Raw genomic sequence first — 18818 nt, forward strand, 5'->3', positions numbered from 1 at the left:
TGAGACAAATTGCTTTTGAGATTAGGTAACTCTTACCCAGCATTGCCATATTCATTGACTTCATTTATATGAAAATAAAAGTTCTCAAAGATAGAAAGACTGGTTACTGCTCTAGTTGATAGGACCTCAAGGTTTGAACATTATTTCTGTCACTAGTCTACTGGGATGCTAAAGAAGTTCATGTCGTTTCCCCCGGCTACCTATAGATTGCTTTTTCTTAATGGAATCAGATTTGTCTATAACAAAGATATTGTGTAGCTATTGTCTCTTGAAATACTCAATGAATTCAGCCTCTTTAGTGTAATTCTTCAATTTAACAATTAAATTGAAAATAAAGTAGGGATAACTTCTGTGTAAATTCTTTTTTTCCTACATCAAAGCCCCTGTGTGATTTTGATGATAGATATTTTTCTCTCTGCTCCCTGTGATGAGAGAGCAGAAGAGAATGGCAAAGGTGGAGCTATTAGGGAGCAGGAATTGCCTACACTCCTTTCCCACTTAGCCACATTGTGATGACAGAATATGGAAGGCAGGGTTTCTTCATCTGAGAACCACTGGAATCTTGACCTGGGTAATTATGGTGGGGAGTTGTCCCACTCATTGTAGGATATTTTGCAGCATATTGGGCCTCTACCCACTAGATGCCACTGTCTCCCTAGCCCAGTTGTTATAGTCAGAAATATCTCCAAACACTTAGAAATGTCCCTAGAGGACACAGTCACACCAAATTAAAAACCACTGATTTAAGGCATTTAGCACAGTACCTGCTATATAGTAAGGACTCAGCAGATAAGAGCTATTAATTTTATTATTGCCACATTGAATCCTTGCAAATCTAGAGTTGGGACTATTATTTGTTCTCTTTTCTATATAATGCTACTGGCTCTCCATTGAAAGTCAGTGTTTTTTGTCACTATATGGTCGGTAGACTGGATAGGGTGCATGTAGACTGCTCATTGACAGTGAGATCCTGTCTGATTTTGTTCATCAACCTAAAACAGCCATGATTGAGAAGGAAGAAGATTGTATCTAATGGTCACGTAGTGCAGACCAGATTGATCATTGCAGGTGATCACAGTGATATATCTGCCTTTGAAAAAATTGCTCTCCCAATAAATAGCCTTTTCTCAAAAGTCCTGTCTATTGATCCATCTCTTGGAAAGTTTTAGTATTTACTGAAAATTACAATTTAACTGGAAAGCATTCCCATAAATAATAGTAATTAGGAAAATTAAAGTTAAGGTATCTATTTATATTTTTTATTTAAAGTCAGAAGAAAATTTTATTTTTGTAACTAATCAATACTTGGAAAAGGAAATTAAGTTAATTTATGAAAGAAAGAACATTCTGCTATATGGTTAATTTTCTTATTGAAATCCTCTAGAAATGTCATTAGCTATTATATACCTATATTTTTTCAATTTTTATTTAAAACTATAAGATCAAAATGTTCCTTGACTATATTAAAAGCCTTCATTAATAAGGTTTCTCAGAGAACCCTCTGTTCAGTGGTTGGAAATTGTAATAATGGAAATTAACTTATGAGAGATTTTCCAGAAATTCATAGGCAAGACTTTTTCTATTTTCCTTCATGTTTTTCAGGTATTAATTTGATGGAGAAAATAAAGATTGTATGTATATTTTATACTGTGGTGTTCTGTAAGTGTTATAGTGTATAGAAATTTTATCTTAGCTAGTCCATGAAATTAATTCTAAAAAAAAAAATCTCTGTTAGTCTTTTTGGCATAAAGTAAATTACTTTAATGGAGTTTTTCTATTGTATTTCTTCTTAGTATATGTTTGATAGACCATACAGTAGAACATTGGAAACTGAAGCAGATAAAATTGGACTACAGCTTGCTGCGAAGGTAAAATGATTAGTCACTGAAAATACAGTGTCCTTCCTATAGAAAATGATAAATATGTTGTCTTAATGTTTGTCATGGGCAGAGAATGAGAGCTGAACTGTATTGTGTGCACATTGCTACAACAAAATACCAGGGGCAACTACTAACTTATAAACTAGAAAAGGTTTATTTAACTCAGCTTTGGAGGTTGAAAGGCATCAGCTCAGTTCCAGTGCAAGCAGAAGATGGTGGCACAGTATGGGAAGGGCACATGTAGAAGCAAAATGGTCACATCGGGGACTGGAGCAGAGAGAGGGGACAGGCAGGGCCCCCACAATCTGTGTCAAGGGCACATTCCAGTGACCTAAGTATCTCCCACTAATGCCCACCTGTGCAAGGTTCTACCACATCCCAGTAGCACTGCCTTGAGCCCTTCATCCTAATGAACCCGTGGGCATCACGCAGACCCCATCCAACCATTGTACCCTTTATACAGTTTTCTTAACTCTATAAAAGTTGAAGATTATGGCCCTTGAATGAATACATAGCTAAAGATACTTATGTAACTCCCTTCTATATTTGAAGCTGTATTATGCCTTTGACAGAATATATGCAATTATAGTGCTATAATTATAAGAGTGTATACAAAAGTCTTAATCTTTTATTGGAAAGGAGTTTTTTACATGTATATATTTTTTGGTTATGTAATGTCCCAAATCCTTTGTAAAACTTGTGCCCTCTGGAAAGTTAATGCTGTCTTTATATTACTTCTCTCCCTTGATTTTTAATCTAAGGAAGCTTTTTGAGTGAATAAGATGACATGTAGCTGCTTTTCCCCACCTGGAGAAAGGTGAATCCTACTGTAGTTATGATCGTGGCTGAACAGATTTAAGTTTCTACTACTTATTTAAATGGTAGAAGAACAATTAGGTATTTTTATTATTACATCTGACTCCCCCCCCCCCAACTCTAGGCCTTTACTTTTATTTAAATTGGCTTTGTTCCTTTCTGATGAACAGGACACTTCAGACTTGGCTGCTATTTTAATCACCTGTGATAACTGGGTTATTAATAGAATTATCATTAGAAGTAAAACTACATTTAAAAAAGTATAAACAATGCTGTTTAACATATTAAATGCAAGTCTTATATGAGTCTTTCTTTAATTTCCAGTAGTTATTATTAGAACTTATTCTTTTAACCTCTCTTTATGAGTTATTGATTTAATTTCATAAATCTTGATTTAACTCATTGGCAAACCAAAAATGGCTTTTTGAATGTTAAATGAGTAGGATTAAGTGAATTATCAGACTGCATATATTCAGTGGTTCCCAAATAAAGGCCACAGGTTTGCTGCATCAAGAATTTCCTAATTCTGCATCTACCAAATTTCCCTTATATGTTAAGCACATTCTATGTTTTGGTTAAGAAACTTTCATCTTGATACATTGTCCTTTACTTCTAAGAAACTTTATTGTTTTGTTATCTCTTTTATATATCATATGAAAAAAAGGACACAAATTTTTTTCCCATATGGGTAGCAATAGACTCAGAACCATTTTTTTCTACCACATTGGCTTATTTACTGTCTTTCATCCAATACCACATCATCTCTGTAGTTTTGTGGTAAGTGTTGGTATGTAATAGCTTCTGTCATTCAGTGTTGTTCTGTAGCACTGATCTGGCTATTTTTGAATTTTTACATTTTCATATAAAGTTTAGTTGCAGCTTATTAAATTACACACCCATACAAAAGCATGCCTGGGATTTTGATTAGAATTGCATTGAATTTGTACATCAGTTTGGGGACAGGACAGTTGACTAGTATCTATCATACAGAGTTTTCCAATCCATAGACATGGTATATTTGTCCATTTATTTAGATATTCTTTACTGTCAATACTATTTTGAAATGTTTTTGTATATAGGAGTTCTGTATATTTTGTAGATTTATTGTAAGTTTTTGATATTTTTGATTTTGTGATAGTATCATCATTATTATTATTTTTTGGTACCAGGGATCAAACTTGGGTCCTTGCACTTGCACAGCAGGCAGCAAAACCACTGAGCTAAATCCCTGGCCCGTGATAGTATCATTATAAAAATAAATTGCTTATGTTTAGAAATATAATGATTTATATGTCTGACTTTGTATCTAGCAACCTTTATTTCTCCTTTTCCAGCGTATACTCTTTTCCATCTTATTTTACTATCTAGCAACTTCAGTCCAAAGTTAATGGTGGACAGTTTTGTTCCTGATTTTAGAATAAAGAAAAATTAGGTATTTTACTATCTATTATGATGTTTATTGTAAATTTTGTAATAGATGGTTTTTAATCATGTGAGTTTCCCTTCTATTTCTAATATTTTAAGAGATTTAAAACATGAAAAAGTGATGAATTTTATCAAGAACATTTTCTGCATTTTGAAATAATTATGTGATTTTTCTCCTTTAATCTGATGATGTGACAAATTATATGACACTCCTGTAATCCCAGCACTTGGGAGGCTGAAGAGGCTGAGGCAGGAGGATCACTATGAGTTCAAGGCCAGCCTGAAATACATAGTGAGAACCTGTCTCAAAAAAACAAAAAAGTCAAACTTTTGCTCTTGGAAATCTAATTTTGTCAATTATATATTGTCCTTTAATATATTACTAGAATTGGTTTGCTAATATTTTGATTAGAATGTTTGTATTTATGTATATGGGACATAATGGCCCAGAATTTTATTTTCTAGTAGTGTCCTGTCAGGTTTTGGTATCAAGGTTATACCAGCTTCATAAAATGAGTTGGGAAATGTGGTTCATTTTTCTCTTCTCTGCAAGAATTTGTGCAGGAGTAGTGTTATTTATTTTTCAGATGTTTGGAGAATTCATGGCTAAAGCCATCTGGGCCTACTCTTTTTGAGATTGTCTTTAGCTATGGATGTAGCCTCATCAATAAATACAACAAATCCATTCAGATTTTTCTTTTTGTGTCAGTTTTTGCAGTCTTGATTTACTAAGAATTTGTTTTTAAATTTTATGTGTTTTTAATTCTAGGGGATACCAGTATTTTATATATTACATTTTAAATGTTCTCCTGGTCTCCAGAATTGGTGATCTGTGCCTTTTTTTGCTAGATTTTAGCTCTTTTTAAAATCATTTAAAAAACCATCTTTTGGCTTTTCATATTCTCTATTATGTGTGTTTCCTGTTTTATTAGTTACTTTGCTTATCTTTATTTTCTCTGTGCCGGCTTCCTTTGAGTTTCACGTTATTCTTTTCCTTTGCTTCTTAAGAAGGACACCTATATGATTGATTTTTAATCTCTTTTGCTTTCTAGTACAGATACTCAACTTACAGAGAGGTTGTTTTCCTATAAATTTGTCATAAGTTGAAAGTGCATTTATGCTGTGGTTTGAAGTGCCCTCCACAGGCCCGTGTTTTAAAAGGGTGTGGTTCCCAGTCTGTGATACCATTGGGAGTTGGCAGAACATTTAAGAGGTGAGGCCTACTGAGAGGAAGTTAGGTCATTCAAGGCTTTCATAGGACATAATGTCCTTTGAAGGGGTTACTGGAGCTTTCACTTCTTCCTCTTGTTTTTCCACTACTTGGCCATCTGATGAATAGACCTCCTTTGCTACATGTTTCTGCCATAATGTATTATGCTACCACAGGCCCAAAGCAACACGGACAAGCAACTATGGACTGAAACCTCTCAGAATAAACCGTGTCTCTTTTTAAGTTGTCTCAGATGTTTTGTCACAGTGATAGAAAGCAGATTAACACAGTTTAATACACATAACTTACTAAGCATCATAGCTTAGCCACACACTACATGGCAGAGTATCAGTGGTTTACCCTTATGATCACATGGCTGTTAGCTAGCCCAGGAAAAGCTCAAAACTCAAAATTTGAAATATAGTTTCTCTTGAATGCCTATCACTTTCTTATTATTGTGAAGTTGAAAAACTAAGCTGAACCATGGTAAGTTGAGGACTGTATGTATATATATTTAAGGCTGTACTTTTTCCACTAAGAGTGTTGATACTTGTTGTGTTATAGGTCTTGATATGTTTTTTTCTTTACTTTAAAATGCATTGTTTTCACTATGATTTCTTCTTTTACTTATGAGTTATTTTACTCATGAGGTATTTTCTTAGTTTTTGAACATTTCATGATTTTATGGATACCTTGTTGTATTAGTCACTTTCCCATTGCTGGGATAAAATATACTCCACACCTGCAGTTTACAGGAGGAGTTTATTTTGGCACATCATTTAAGTGGGTTCATTCAGGTATAAACCATAACACCTTGCTTTTTACTCCTAGCTTAATTATACTCTAATTGGAGAATATACTGAATGGTTAGAGTCATTGGAAAATTATTGGGTCTTACTTTATGAGTCAGCATGTGATCAGGATTGTTAAAATGGTATGTACTTGGGAGTAGAGCCTGCTATTGTGGATGCAGTGTTCTACAGACATCAATTTTGTCAAGGTTGTTAATTTTGTTGTTTCGGGTCTTCGATATCCTTGCTGAAATTTTTTCTTCCTTTTTTTTTCAGTTACCAAGAGAGGTTTGTTAAGTGTTTCATTAAGGTTGTAGATTTTTTCTCCTTTTAGTTTTATCAACTTTTGCTTTGTATATCTTATGATTTTACCATACGTATCTGGGATTGTTAGAGCTTCCTGGTGGATTGACCTTTTTAACAACATAAACTTCCTTTTGTCTCAAACAATGCTTCTTGCCTAATGCCCACCTTTTTCTTTATTAATATTGTTACCTCAGCTTTCATTTTATTAGTGCTGGAATGTATATCTTTCATTCTCTTGTTTTCATACTTTCTGTGGTGTGTGTGTGTGTGTGTGTGTGTGTGTGTGTGTGTGTTTGTGGTGCAGTGCTATGGGTCAAACCCAGGGCCTTGTGTATACTAGGCAAGCACTCTACCACTGAACTACATCCCTAGCCCTAAGCTTTCTGTGACCTTATGTGTGTATATCTCATACATAGAACATTCTTGTTCTTTTCTTTAACCTTTGCCTTTTGAGGGGTATATTTAATCTATTTATGAGTTTAATATATATTGTCGACTAATGATTTGGAGCATACTTTTCTATTTGTATTGGGTATTCACGTATCTTTCTTTGTTAATTGTTCAGATATTTTGTCATGTGTTTTAAAATTGAATTGTTAGCTTATTTATGAGTTGTAAGAAGTTTTTATATACTTGTTGGATATGAATTTTTTGTCAGATATGTACTACAATTAATTTCCCTCATTTTATGGTTTGCTTTTCATTTTTTTACTGGATTTTCTTTGAAGAACAAAAATTTAAACTTTATGAGAGGCTGAGGTAGGAAGGTCATAAGTTCAACCCCAGCTCAGGCAATTTAGAGAGACCTTGTGTATAAAAAGAAAGGCTGGAGATACATCTCAGTGTGAAGGCCCTGGGTTCAATCCCTAGTATCACAAAAGAAAAAAGTTTAGATTTTTCTACTTCGAGAGTTTAATTACTGCTCTTTTTCTAGTTTACTAAGATGGAAACTAAGATCATTGGTTGTAGTCTTTTTTGTTCTTTAGCCCAGCAGTTAAAACTGTAAGTTTCCCTCTCTGTTACTGTAGTTAAATCTGATACATTTTGATACTGTGTTTTTCATTATTATTAAAGTAAAAATGTTTCCTTATTTCCTTTGTGTTTTCTCCCTTTGTCCATGGGGTTTTCAGAACTGACTTGTTATTGTCCAGATACTTGGGGTTTATCTAAATGTGTTTTATTGTTTATTTCTAATTTAATTCCTTTATGGTCAGAGAACATGCCCTGTAAGATCTTAATTTCTTGGACTCTATGGAGACTTAGTTTGTGAAGCAGCATTTGGCCTGACTTGGTGAATATTCCATCACTTGGAAAAAATGTGTTGAATGTGTTTTCTAGAAAAACCAATTAGGCTAAGCTACTTTATGGTGTCATTCACATTTCTATTGAAGCAGGAAACTGTGAGGACCCCACACAGAGCACTCTTAACACAAAGATAGGAGCAAAAAGCAGCTTCTAAGGCCAGCGGCTCAGCAAGTGACTCCTGTCAGTCTCAAGAGCCCCAAATAGAAGTTTGCTCTTCTTCCTATACCTCTTTTTACATCTATGAAGCTTAATTCCATTGGAGTTTTCCTGGGAATATAGCAAGCAGGATTTACACAAAGCAGAGCAGCAAAGGGGTGGGGGTAAGGTTGGCAAAGAGCTCTGGCAGGACTTTTTAAGTCTGTTATGCTCCTTTGCTGACAGATTACAGAAGTTGTCACAGCTACTCAGGTACAATCTACAAAGAGTGTAGTTACCTGGTTAAACCACAGTTGCCTAATAACGCAGTTAACCCATAGTTGTCCAGTTCTATACATAAGGGTGGTCTCCTTTCCCAGTATTTTTCTGTTTTTTTTTCCTACTTGTCTACTTATTTTTGAGAGAGGAAGTAAAAATCTCTTAAGTGTAATTGTAGATGTTTTTCTTTTCAGTTCTATAAAGTTTTTCTTTGTGTAATTTGAAGCTGTGTGTTAACATACATACTTGTTTGGGACTATTTTATTCTCTTGAATTGACTGATCCTTATGAAATATTTCATCTTGTTAGTAATACTCCTTGATTTGAAGTCTGCTTTGCTTGACATTAATTAATACCTGTATAACCACATGACACATTTGAATTTTTACATTTAATATACATCTCCTGCAGAAAGCGTATACTAGGTTTTTGCTTTGTTGTTTTACTTGTCTGATAATCTCTGTCTTAATAGATTGAAGTGCATATCCCATTTATATATAATTAAATACTATTGTTTGCATTTAGGTCTGCCAATTTGCAATTTGTTTTTTATTTGCCTTGTTTTTTGTTTCCCTGTTCCTCCTTTTCTGCCTTATTTTGTGTCAATGAAGTATTTTTTAGTCTCTTTGTGGATTTCTACTGATAGTGTTATGGCTTATATCTAGATGTCTCCTCAAAGTCTCTCATGTGTTCATAGGTGGGGTTTTTTGGAGGTGGCTGGATCTACGGTATATGAATGTGGATTAAGGGTGTAGTAACTAAATTAGCTCACTGATTGTTTAGCTTTATTCTGGGTAATGGGAAGCCCTACCCTGGGTGTGGGTGGAACTACCCAAAAGACTTGTAGCCTAGGTGGGATAAAAGGGAAGGGGAAGCTGCTGCTTGCTGTTTCCTGCCTACTTTGCTGTGGATGATTTCTCTTCTGTCCCACTCTGCAGTGCCAACCTGCTTTTGAGTCATACAGCTATGGAGTGAAACCTCTACATACAACGAAATAAACCTTTCCTGCTTTAACTTGTGGGTGTCCAGTATCTTGTCCCAGTGATGAGAAAAGAAAGACAGATAGACAGGTAGCTCTTGTATTGTTTTTAAACATATTCTCTGGGTATGGTAGTATGCATCTTTAACAGATCCAAATCTACTTGTTGATATTGAATAATTTCTGAGAAAACATAGGAACTTTGGAATTACATGTCTGGCAAACTTCAAGTGGATGTGATAAAAACACAGTGAATGTTTAAAAGTATTTATTAAAGTAAAAGATACATTGCCATCGACCCCCCTCAAAACACTACCAACACTTCCAGCACATTTATTTTTTCATTCTTGTCACTTTCTGAAGTAGTTCTGAAAGTCCTCTTTTGTGAGTATCTTTATTTGCACTCTTGTGGCCGCCTTGATGTTCTGACTCAATGCAAAATGTTTACCTTTCATGGTCATTTTGACTTTGGGGAAGAGCTAGAAGTTAAACTGTGCCAGACCTTGTGAATAAAATGGATGAGGCCACAGTGTAATGTTTTTATTTCAGGTAAATTACTATACAAGAAGTGGATATAGCATGGAGTGTTGTCATGATGGGGGATGAAACTGTTTGCCCATTTCTTAGGCTGTTTTCTACATACATCATTTCTTAAATGCGCTAATAAGCCCTTACAATAGTGAAAGTTCCCTAGTGTTTTTGGATACAAATTCAGATTGCACAATTCTATCCAGGTCAAAAACCACAATCAGTATCACCTTGATGTTGGATCATAATTGACCCACTTTTTTCACATGAGAACTGGGTGATTTCCATTGACATCTCTGAAGCTTCATTTCAGGATCATAACCATAGACACACATTTCCCCTCCTGTGATGACATCTCTTAAAAGGTAGAATCCGAAGCAGCATGATTGCACAACTCCAACACGATTGACAGAATTTCATGTCAACGCGTTGTTTGTGATCCATGACTTTCAGCCCACTTTAAAACACAACTTCTCTCAATTGAAGCTCACAACTGACTGCACTGAACAAGCTGAAATGTGTCACACACTGAAACTAAGGTACTTGCTACCTTAATACCTTACTTAGTATGCTGCTTCTCGTATTGAAAATCCCTGCCTTTTTCCTTTTTTTTTTTTTTGGAGACAAGATCTCACCATGTAGTCCAGGCTGACCTCAAACTCTCAGCAGTCCTCTTCCTGCTGGGATTACAGGCATGCACCACCACGCCCAGCTCAGATCCCTGCCTTTTTGTTGAATGGCACTCAGCAGCAGCACTCCCTGTATTTTTTCATCATGCATACTGTATATAGGCAAAGATAGAGCCCACTCTGTGTTGTTTCCTTGCCTCTGAGAATTTCCTCTTGATTTCCATCTGTACTGCTTGTTTCAGGTTCTGTCCACAGAATCTTCAAGCCCTTAGGACTTCAGCTTCCTGTTGCTGAAACTGCTCCTGGTTGATGAGTGTGCTGATGGGGTGGGAGAGGGAGGCATCAGCTTTACAGAGCTGGTCTCCATAGTCTGTCTTTTAAAAGTAGATTTCTCTCTGGTCTTTGCCAGCTTGTCTACAGGCGTACCATGACATCCTCTTCAGATTTCTCCCCCTTTTGTCAGATGCCAGTCAGGAATTTGGGCAGAGCTCACACAGTTTTTTACTCATTTTGTTGTACTCTAACTGTAAGAATTTCCTGTTTTAGAGTTCTCACCGCTTTTCTATCTCTGAGCTGTGTTCTCTGGACCTGTAGCTGGGGAGGCTATTGTTTTCCACTCCTATTTTCTGTGACTTTCTTCATTCTAGCCAGGCAATACTGTTAGGCCAGAAAGTCTGTTTTTTCAAAGATTTTCAGTGTTACATTCTCTTCTGGCTTCCATTAATTCTTATATATTTCCCAGTGTCTTTAAATAGTTGTGATTGATAGTTAGGTTTTTACTGTCATATGCTATGGGGTTCACATGACCACTTTCTTTTTCTTCCACTAATGGAAGCTTCACATCCTGTTCAGGCATATTTTTTTAGGGCATAAAATTTTAAATTAGCAGTTTTTTCTTTTGGCATATTAATGACATTCCAGTGTTTTTCCTTTCCTTTCCCTTCTCTTCCCCCCTTTCTTCCTTTCCTAGATGTCAGTCTTTCCATTGTTTCTTAAAAGGCAATGAGGTTTTTTTTCCCATGGTGACTAAAATTTTCTATTTGTCTTTACTTTTCTGTAGTTTGACTATCTATATATGTGTTCTTTGTAGTTATTGTACTTCTATGACTGTATATTTTTCATCACAGTTGTCTTAGTTACTTTTCTCGTTGTTGAGACGAAATACTCGATACTCAAAATTGAAGGGGGAAAGGTTTATTTAGCTCACCGTTTGTAGAGGATTCAGTCCATAGCCAGCTGGCTCTAAGGCAGGGTGGCACGGCAGATAGGCATCACAGAAGAGAAACAATTCATGGCAGGCAGAAGACAGCAAAAGCAAGCGAGCAACCACAACAAGCCTCTTTCTGTCCCTTAGGTCTTATTGAGGCTAGCTGCCCTTAGTGTGGGTGGCGTTCATACCCTTAATCTTATCACTCTTAATCCTGGCATTGTATCATGAATCAATACCCATTACATGCTGTAGATCCAGCCACCTCTGGAAAGCTCCACCCATGACTGCATGAGCCTTCTAGAAACAAGCCATCACAACTGGGAAATTCTCAGCCATTGTGTTTTAACATATTTACTTGCTCCATTTTCTCTCTTCCTTCCTTCTGGGATTGTGCTTATACATATTAAACTCATATTTCTCTTATTTTTATTTTTTCTGTTTTCCATATTTGTCAATGTTTCAGCATTTTTTTTTTACTGTCTTGCAGTTCAGTTGGGTTCCTTTTCAGTTGGGTTCATTATGAATTAAACTCATGTTTGAGTTTTAAATTTTTGTTATTGTATCTTTCCTTTCTAGAATTTCCATTTGATTCTTTGTTAAGATTCAATTCTCTGGTGAAATTCTCCATTTTGTCATATATTTCTTTATTTATATTTTCTTGAATGTGTTCATCATACTGTCTGCTAATGCTAATATGTGGATTATGTCTGAGTCTGTTTCTGTAGTCTGTATTGCCTTTGGTCTTCTTTCATGGTATGGTTGCTTATTTTTAGTTGAATGCTGGGAATTTCATATAAGTAGATACATTGGCTCTAAAGGATATTTTCTTCCACCAAAGGGGATTTTCCTTGTATTTGGGGGGTACATTGAATAGAGCAGATTGCTTCACTCAGTCAGAGCTGATCATTTTTAAAGTACACCACATTTGTCAGAGGGTTGCCATTTTGGAAAGCCTCTTGAAGGCCTGGAGTGTGCACCTTATTCCTCCTGAGCTTTATCTTTGTTCTCCTAGCACTAAGAGACTACTGAGGTCTCTATTCAGCTTTTTGGACTACTTTTTAACTTCTTTACCCCTTGTCCGGGCAGTTTAGGACAGTAAACTATCCTTAAATCTTGGTTGTGTCTCCCTTATCTTTTGAGTTTGACTTCTCAAAATTTGGCTGCCTTAATGAGTCTGATTTCTAGGTTTTGGTGTTCTAGTCTTGTCGGATTCCGAGTACTTTCCTTAGCTACTTCTTTCTAGTTGAATTTCAGTTCAATTCTGCTCACATTTTCAGCCTTTTGCCCTTCACTGCTTAAAACCCCTCAAAGTTGCTGAGGGCAAGAGCTACACAAAGGTCAGACTCATTTTACTGAGCTTTCTTTCTCAGGGGGTTTGGCTTCTTCAGCCTCACTAACTTAGACCTTTGAACAAGTACACTTTTCATTTTATCCAGATTTTCTGGTTGTTTTTGGCAGGAACACTGATCTGTCAGAAGCTACTTTACTACTACAAGAGGAATTCCCCATCTTACTCATTTTAATGGCCACCTAATATTCTGTAATAGGGATAATACATTTAATTATTTACCTATTAATGAGCCATTTGAATTATTTCCATTTTTTGTTGTTGTTATAGACAGTTCTGAAAAAGGTATTATCATTCATATATCCTTGAGCTTCCACAAGTTTTTATAGCTGTAGGATAGGTAGCTATAAATAAGATTGGTAAAATCATCATTTTTATTTTTAAAAGATACTGCCAGTTATTCCACAATGTTAATAGCAAATCTCACCAACATATGAGAATGCTTGTTTTCTTATATCCACATCAGCACTGTTTTCAATTTTTAAATTTTTATCAATTTGGGCAAAAAATATCATATTGCTTTTTAAATTTGTGTTTTTCTTACCTCATGGTAAATTGAAATACGTTGTCTCATTTTTATTGGCTATTTTATTTCCTCTTTTGCAGATTGCCTTTTATCATGTTTTGCTGGGTGGTTTTAAAAGAGCACATTTTAGACTTTGTACTTGGACATTCTGAATCAGTAGATAGACGATGATGATCCTCTAGTCTGAAAGCATTTAAAAGCAGCCAGGTGATTGTGATATCCAGGCAGATTTGGACTTTTACCTCTAAGTTTTCGAACTCCAATTTGTGTTTTGGGGTGGCTTGGTAAGTTCAATTTTCTGTTTTATTTGAAGAATTAAATTCATTCTTCTCTAAATTCAAGAAGTTAGTGAAGAAATACTAATATTCCTTTGGTTATTTATAAATTACAATTCTTTTTTTTAAAGCATATCTTTCATAAAAGTGTATCTGGTTAGGTAAAACTATGATTCTGTTTTCTAAAGCACACTAGGTATTGTTGTGTTGTGTATAATACATGACTTTCTGCCAGTTGTGATAATGTAGTATATTTAGTTCAAAGGAGAAAGAGCTGTTTTTACAGATGTTAAGTCATAAATACATAGTGATACAGATAATGTCTTTATTTTGGAACACTTTAGGATAGAAAAATGCCATCTCTGAAATACAAGTATTTATTTCTTGTCAGAAAAGAAAAACAGTATAAAAGCCTTGAATATTATATTTATGCTGCCATTTATTCAGTGATATCACCTTTTTGGGTAATAGCACCATTATCCATCATTTTGTACTTACTATGTGCGGGGACTGTGCTCAGTGTTTCATGTATGTTGTCTAATCTTCTCCGTTTTATAGTAATACCATGAAGTGGTCATTGTTATGATCATCATCTCTGTTTTACAGATGAAGGAGCTGAAATCCACATAGGTTAAGTCACTTTCTTGTTCAGAGGAACAAATAGTAAAGCTGTGATTCAAACCAGGACTGTATGATTTCAAGGCCTGTGCCTCTACCATGGGGACATTTCGCTAATCAGCTTGTCTGCTTTTGTGTTGTCATATCCCATGCTTAACTTTTCCCTCTATCTTGTTCTACTTTTAGTAGCACTTGACACTATTAACTGTATTTCCTTTAGAAAGTTATTTGTGTGTGTAGACACAGATTTCGGTGTAGTATTGTAAACTCACAATAAAAGTAATAGCCCTCTCTGCCCTTCCTAACAGCTTAGACTCCAGGTGATTAATTGTCTTAAATCTTCTTAGCTTTCTATATAATATGTTTATTACATATCTCTATGTAATGTATTTGTGGTGGTTGGGTTGAGTGTAGTGTCAGTTCATCTGCTAGGGGAATTGGTGGTCACACTTCTGGGTCTGTCTGGGTGAGCCGTGGAATGTGGCGATGGGGTCTGTGTCTGGGCCCTGGCCCCTTCCTCTTTGACAGTGCTCTCCTGCTCTGCCTCCTGGCTGCTTTCCTCTACACACCTTTCCACTGTGATGCTTCTGCTTTGGAGTGAGCTGATCAAAGACTGAATCCCCTTAAAATGTGAGTGAGGTTAAACCTCTCCTCCTTTCAATTGTGCATGTCAGGTGTCGTGTCTAGCAACAGGAAAGCTAACTGCATATTTTATAATTTCTTTATTCATTAAGTTTAGATATTATACATTGACCTCTCATAATGGAAGATTTAGTCTTTCATAATCTAATGACTTTATGTGCCTATTTCTACTTGTATTCCTTTTTTTTTTCTTTTAATGGTACTGGGCATAGAACCCTGGCTTTCACGCTGAGCTATGTGCCCAGCCCTTTTTATTTTTTATTTTGAGATGAGGTTTTAATAAGTCACTAAGTCATCCAGGCTAAGCTTGAGAGTTTGATTCTCCTGCCTCAGCCTCGCAGAGTGCTGGGATTATCGGAGTATGCTACCATGCTCAGCTGTATTGCTATTTTGTTACATATCTGTTCAAGTCTTTCATCATATTCTAATTGGATAGGTTATTTTCTTACCACTAACTTTGGAGTGTTTTTTAATGTATTCTAGACAAAGACATTTATTGGTTATATAATTTGGAAGTGGTTTTTCTTCATCTGTAGGTTGTCTTTTCTTTTTCTTAACAGGTTTTTTTCTTATGTCTTTGTTTATGTTTTATGTCTTTCAATGAAGTCCACTTTGAGGAACCCAGAAGAACTTCTGTTCCAATTACTAGGGCCCTGCTTCTTTCCGGTGCCTTACTCCAAAACCTCAGGCCCCTTCTGCAGTCCTCCAGGCCTGTGTCTTCACTCTCTCAGTGAGAATTGTCATTCTTCACTTGGGTCTGTCTCCCCAGGCCGTGATCAGGGAAATGCCACCTGTCAGACAGCAGGGTGCATCTGGGAGTCACCTGACATGTTTCTCTTCTCAAGCATCACAGGCCTGTCCTGCCTATTATTCATTACCTGGAAACATTTGCGTTGTGTGTTTGTCCAGCTTCATAGTTATGTATGGTGAGAAGATATTCTCTTGTGACTAGGAGTATGTATAAGTTCTCAGATTTCTGAACCTTAGACCTCAAGCTTCTTTCTTGGATATCAGATTTGAACCTTTCTCGGGTTCCTGTAGTGTTAGGGAATCAGTCAGCTGCCTGGAAGCAGTGTAGTGTGGTGATAGTATGTGGGCTCTGGAACTAGACTGTCCAAGTTTTAGAATCTGATTTGCCAGAGAGAATCAACTGTGTGATACTGAACAAGTTATTTTTCTTTCGTAGCTCAACCTTCCTCCTTTATATTATAGGAAGAGTAATTGGATCCTCTCATAGAATTAGTAGTTAAAATCCTTAGAGCACCAGTCTTCTAAATTTTTGTATTCAAGTATTTCCCTATTATTTTCTCTTCTCTCTTTCACAAGTACTTCAAACCTAGTATGCTCAGTATTAAATGCTTGATTTACCCTCACCTATTTCTAATTTTGTCGTTTTCTCAGTAAACATACTATTTTATATTCTGCTTTTTAAAAAAGCCTGGAGTCCACTGTAGTTCTTTACTTTTCCTTAACAATTACATCTAATTTTTTACCAAGTCTTGGCAGTACTGTGTATATAATGTATCACAGTATGCTTCCATCTGTACTATATAGCATCTTCTCTCTGAACTTCTGCACCAGCCTCACTGTACCTTCCATTTATTCCATACATACTTGTTTATTCCATTCACCACCCTGCTGCAAATAATAAGAAGCAGGGCCAATAAGCTGGGATACTCATTTTCTCAAAATAAGTTGTAAGGGGACATTGGCCGGCATTTGGCTCCAGAGTTTTCAGTTTCTGGGTTGATTCACCCCTTACTTCTTTTTTATTTTTTATTTTTCATACCAGGGATCGAACTCAGGTCCTTGCACTTGTACAGCAGGTGGCAAAACCACTGAGCTAAATCCCCGGCCCACACCCCCCTACTTCTAATGGATATGTTCTTTGTATAAGTGTTAATACAATCAGAAGACAAATTGTTCAGACCCAGGTGCTGGATCTTCTCTATTATGCTGATTTTTATTTATTAGTTAAACATATATTTATGGTGTGCCTACTTTCTCCCAGGTTGTAGGATTACATAATACCTTCACGGGAATGAGAATTTGAGTAGGAGAAGAGACATTCAATAAATAACTTTAGCCAAGTTTGGAGTATTGTGACAGGCACATGTAGGAGACATTCTTCCCATGGGAGAATGTTGCAGAGAGCTGTAATGTGGTCTAAGAGCCAGGAAGACAGCTTAGGGAATACACTGAGAAATATTTAAAGTGGAGCTCTGGAGGATAAATAATATCCTGGTGTAGGAAGTCTTGGGAGGGGGTTGGCATAACAAACAGCATGTTCAAAAGCAAGAAAAACTGACATTCCGGGAATTGAAAATTCAATGGGGCTAAAATGAAGACAGACTTCAGGAGCACCAATGGCAAAAGATAAACTGAAAAGTAGGCAGGGACTTCTTTGTTAGTAATTTTAAGGATTTTTATACCTTATCTAACATTGGGATTAGGGCTTTGGACTCCATGTCAGGCAGATCTTTGAATTCTTATCTCCTCCACTTGACCACAGGCAAATCAGTTCACCTCTTCAACTCTGTTTTCTAGTCTGAAAAATGGGCATAATGATAGCACTTATGTAACAGGGTTGTTTTGGGTGTCTTGGGCTTGAATCTTGTTTGTGGCCTATATCCTCCTTTTTAGACTTTGATCTCTCTGCCTCTCTGGAGTTTTGGGGATCACACTGAGGGTTTCATATGTGCTAGACAGTTACTCCACTCCTGAGCTTTACCACAGTTCCCCCACCATCAGACGCCTGTGACTTCTTACCATTCAATACATAGTTCTCCTATTTCTGATTCCTAGCTTCATTTGTCACATGCCTAGAAAGGAGAGAATGTGTTGACTCAAGGACACAGATGCCCTGGGTTCTTGGAAGTTTTGGGAGTTATAGTTATCTCTGTCCACAAATAATTTGGCATTCTGATTGTATGTCAGTCTTGTGAGCTCCATTAATGGGAATTGTTCCTGAGAGGTAGATCTCTTGGTCATGTGCTGTTCCATTCGATTTATGAGTTTTCAAGGCCAAGGGCCAAACAGTGTGGAAAATCCACTAAAATGAAGTTATTCATGAGATCTCTTTCAAAATAGGCAGCTCATCTTCCCTGGAGATCTATCTGTGTCTGCTGTGATATTAGTTGAGAATTTATTTTTGCATGCTTACATTTTTATAGTTTTTATTTTTTATTTTGAAGATATTTATCATTATATAAAGTAACAATGATTAATACAGAGTTAGTAATAACTGAAATGTAACTTGAACATACAACTAGCTATTCAGTTATCACCTATCAAAAAGATACCCTATTAAGTATTTGATTTTGTTGACTGCATATTCGTCACTGTAAAGAAATTTTGACACTTTATAGTCATTTACAAAAATGACTTATTTTTTAAATTTCACAGACAACTAAACCATCCATTTTTGTTTTTAAGTATGTTTTTTAAGTTTGAAAAAAGCTAGTTATTTTTTAGTGGTTCTATACTGAGGGCTGCCTCTGAGGGCATTATGTGTGATTGCTTTGGTTTGTTACAGTGATGGAGAGGCTTGGGGGGATTATTGTGTTTAATGGATGAGAACTAGGGATGATAAATTCCCCAAAGTGGCTTTGAGAGCTCTCGGGGGAGGAATTGTCCAGCTGTCCCCGTCCTGCCCCCCCCCCCCCCCCCCCCCCCCGTTTTTAATGCCCTTCTGGGAAACTGCCTGCTGGTTCTTTAAATAAGCTAAGATAGGTATGCCAATAGCACCATCTAGTGAGGAGTTAGGTCACACACACAGTTGACTTACTGAAAGAGGAGACAATTTAAAATTCTAAACTTTATGTAAAACAGATTGCAGAATCATAGTTGTGGAGCAGGGAGAAATATTGGAGTTAATTTAATCTACCTTCTCCTTTTACATGTAAGGAAACTAGCA

General features: G+C 36.2%; 1 protein-coding gene across 8 annotated transcripts in view; it reads left to right on the forward strand.

The window, feature by feature from the left end:
- Oma1 (OMA1 zinc metallopeptidase) overlaps positions 1-18818 on the forward strand; it is a 74241-nt gene that overhangs the window by 14275 nt on the left and 41148 nt on the right. For 6 of the 8 annotated variants that reach the window (XM_004869612.2, XM_013067411.2, XM_013067413.2 and 3 more), the window contains one exon: positions 1794-1868. In XM_004869612.2, coding sequence (XP_004869669.2) covers positions 1794-1868 — 75 coding nt within the window. Of the gene's footprint in view, positions 1-1793; positions 1869-9085; positions 9218-13447; positions 13652-18818 lie in introns of all 8 variants that reach the window. The other 2 variants (XR_015452548.1, XR_002390866.2) reach the window with 2 other exon arrangements.

The sequence above is a fragment of the Heterocephalus glaber genome, unplaced genomic scaffold (assembly GCF_053883595.1).
Source record: "Heterocephalus glaber isolate CG9 unplaced genomic scaffold, H.glaber_assembly_v1.0 deba00001447, whole genome shotgun sequence".
Lineage (NCBI taxonomy): Eukaryota > Metazoa > Chordata > Mammalia > Rodentia > Bathyergidae > Heterocephalus > Heterocephalus glaber.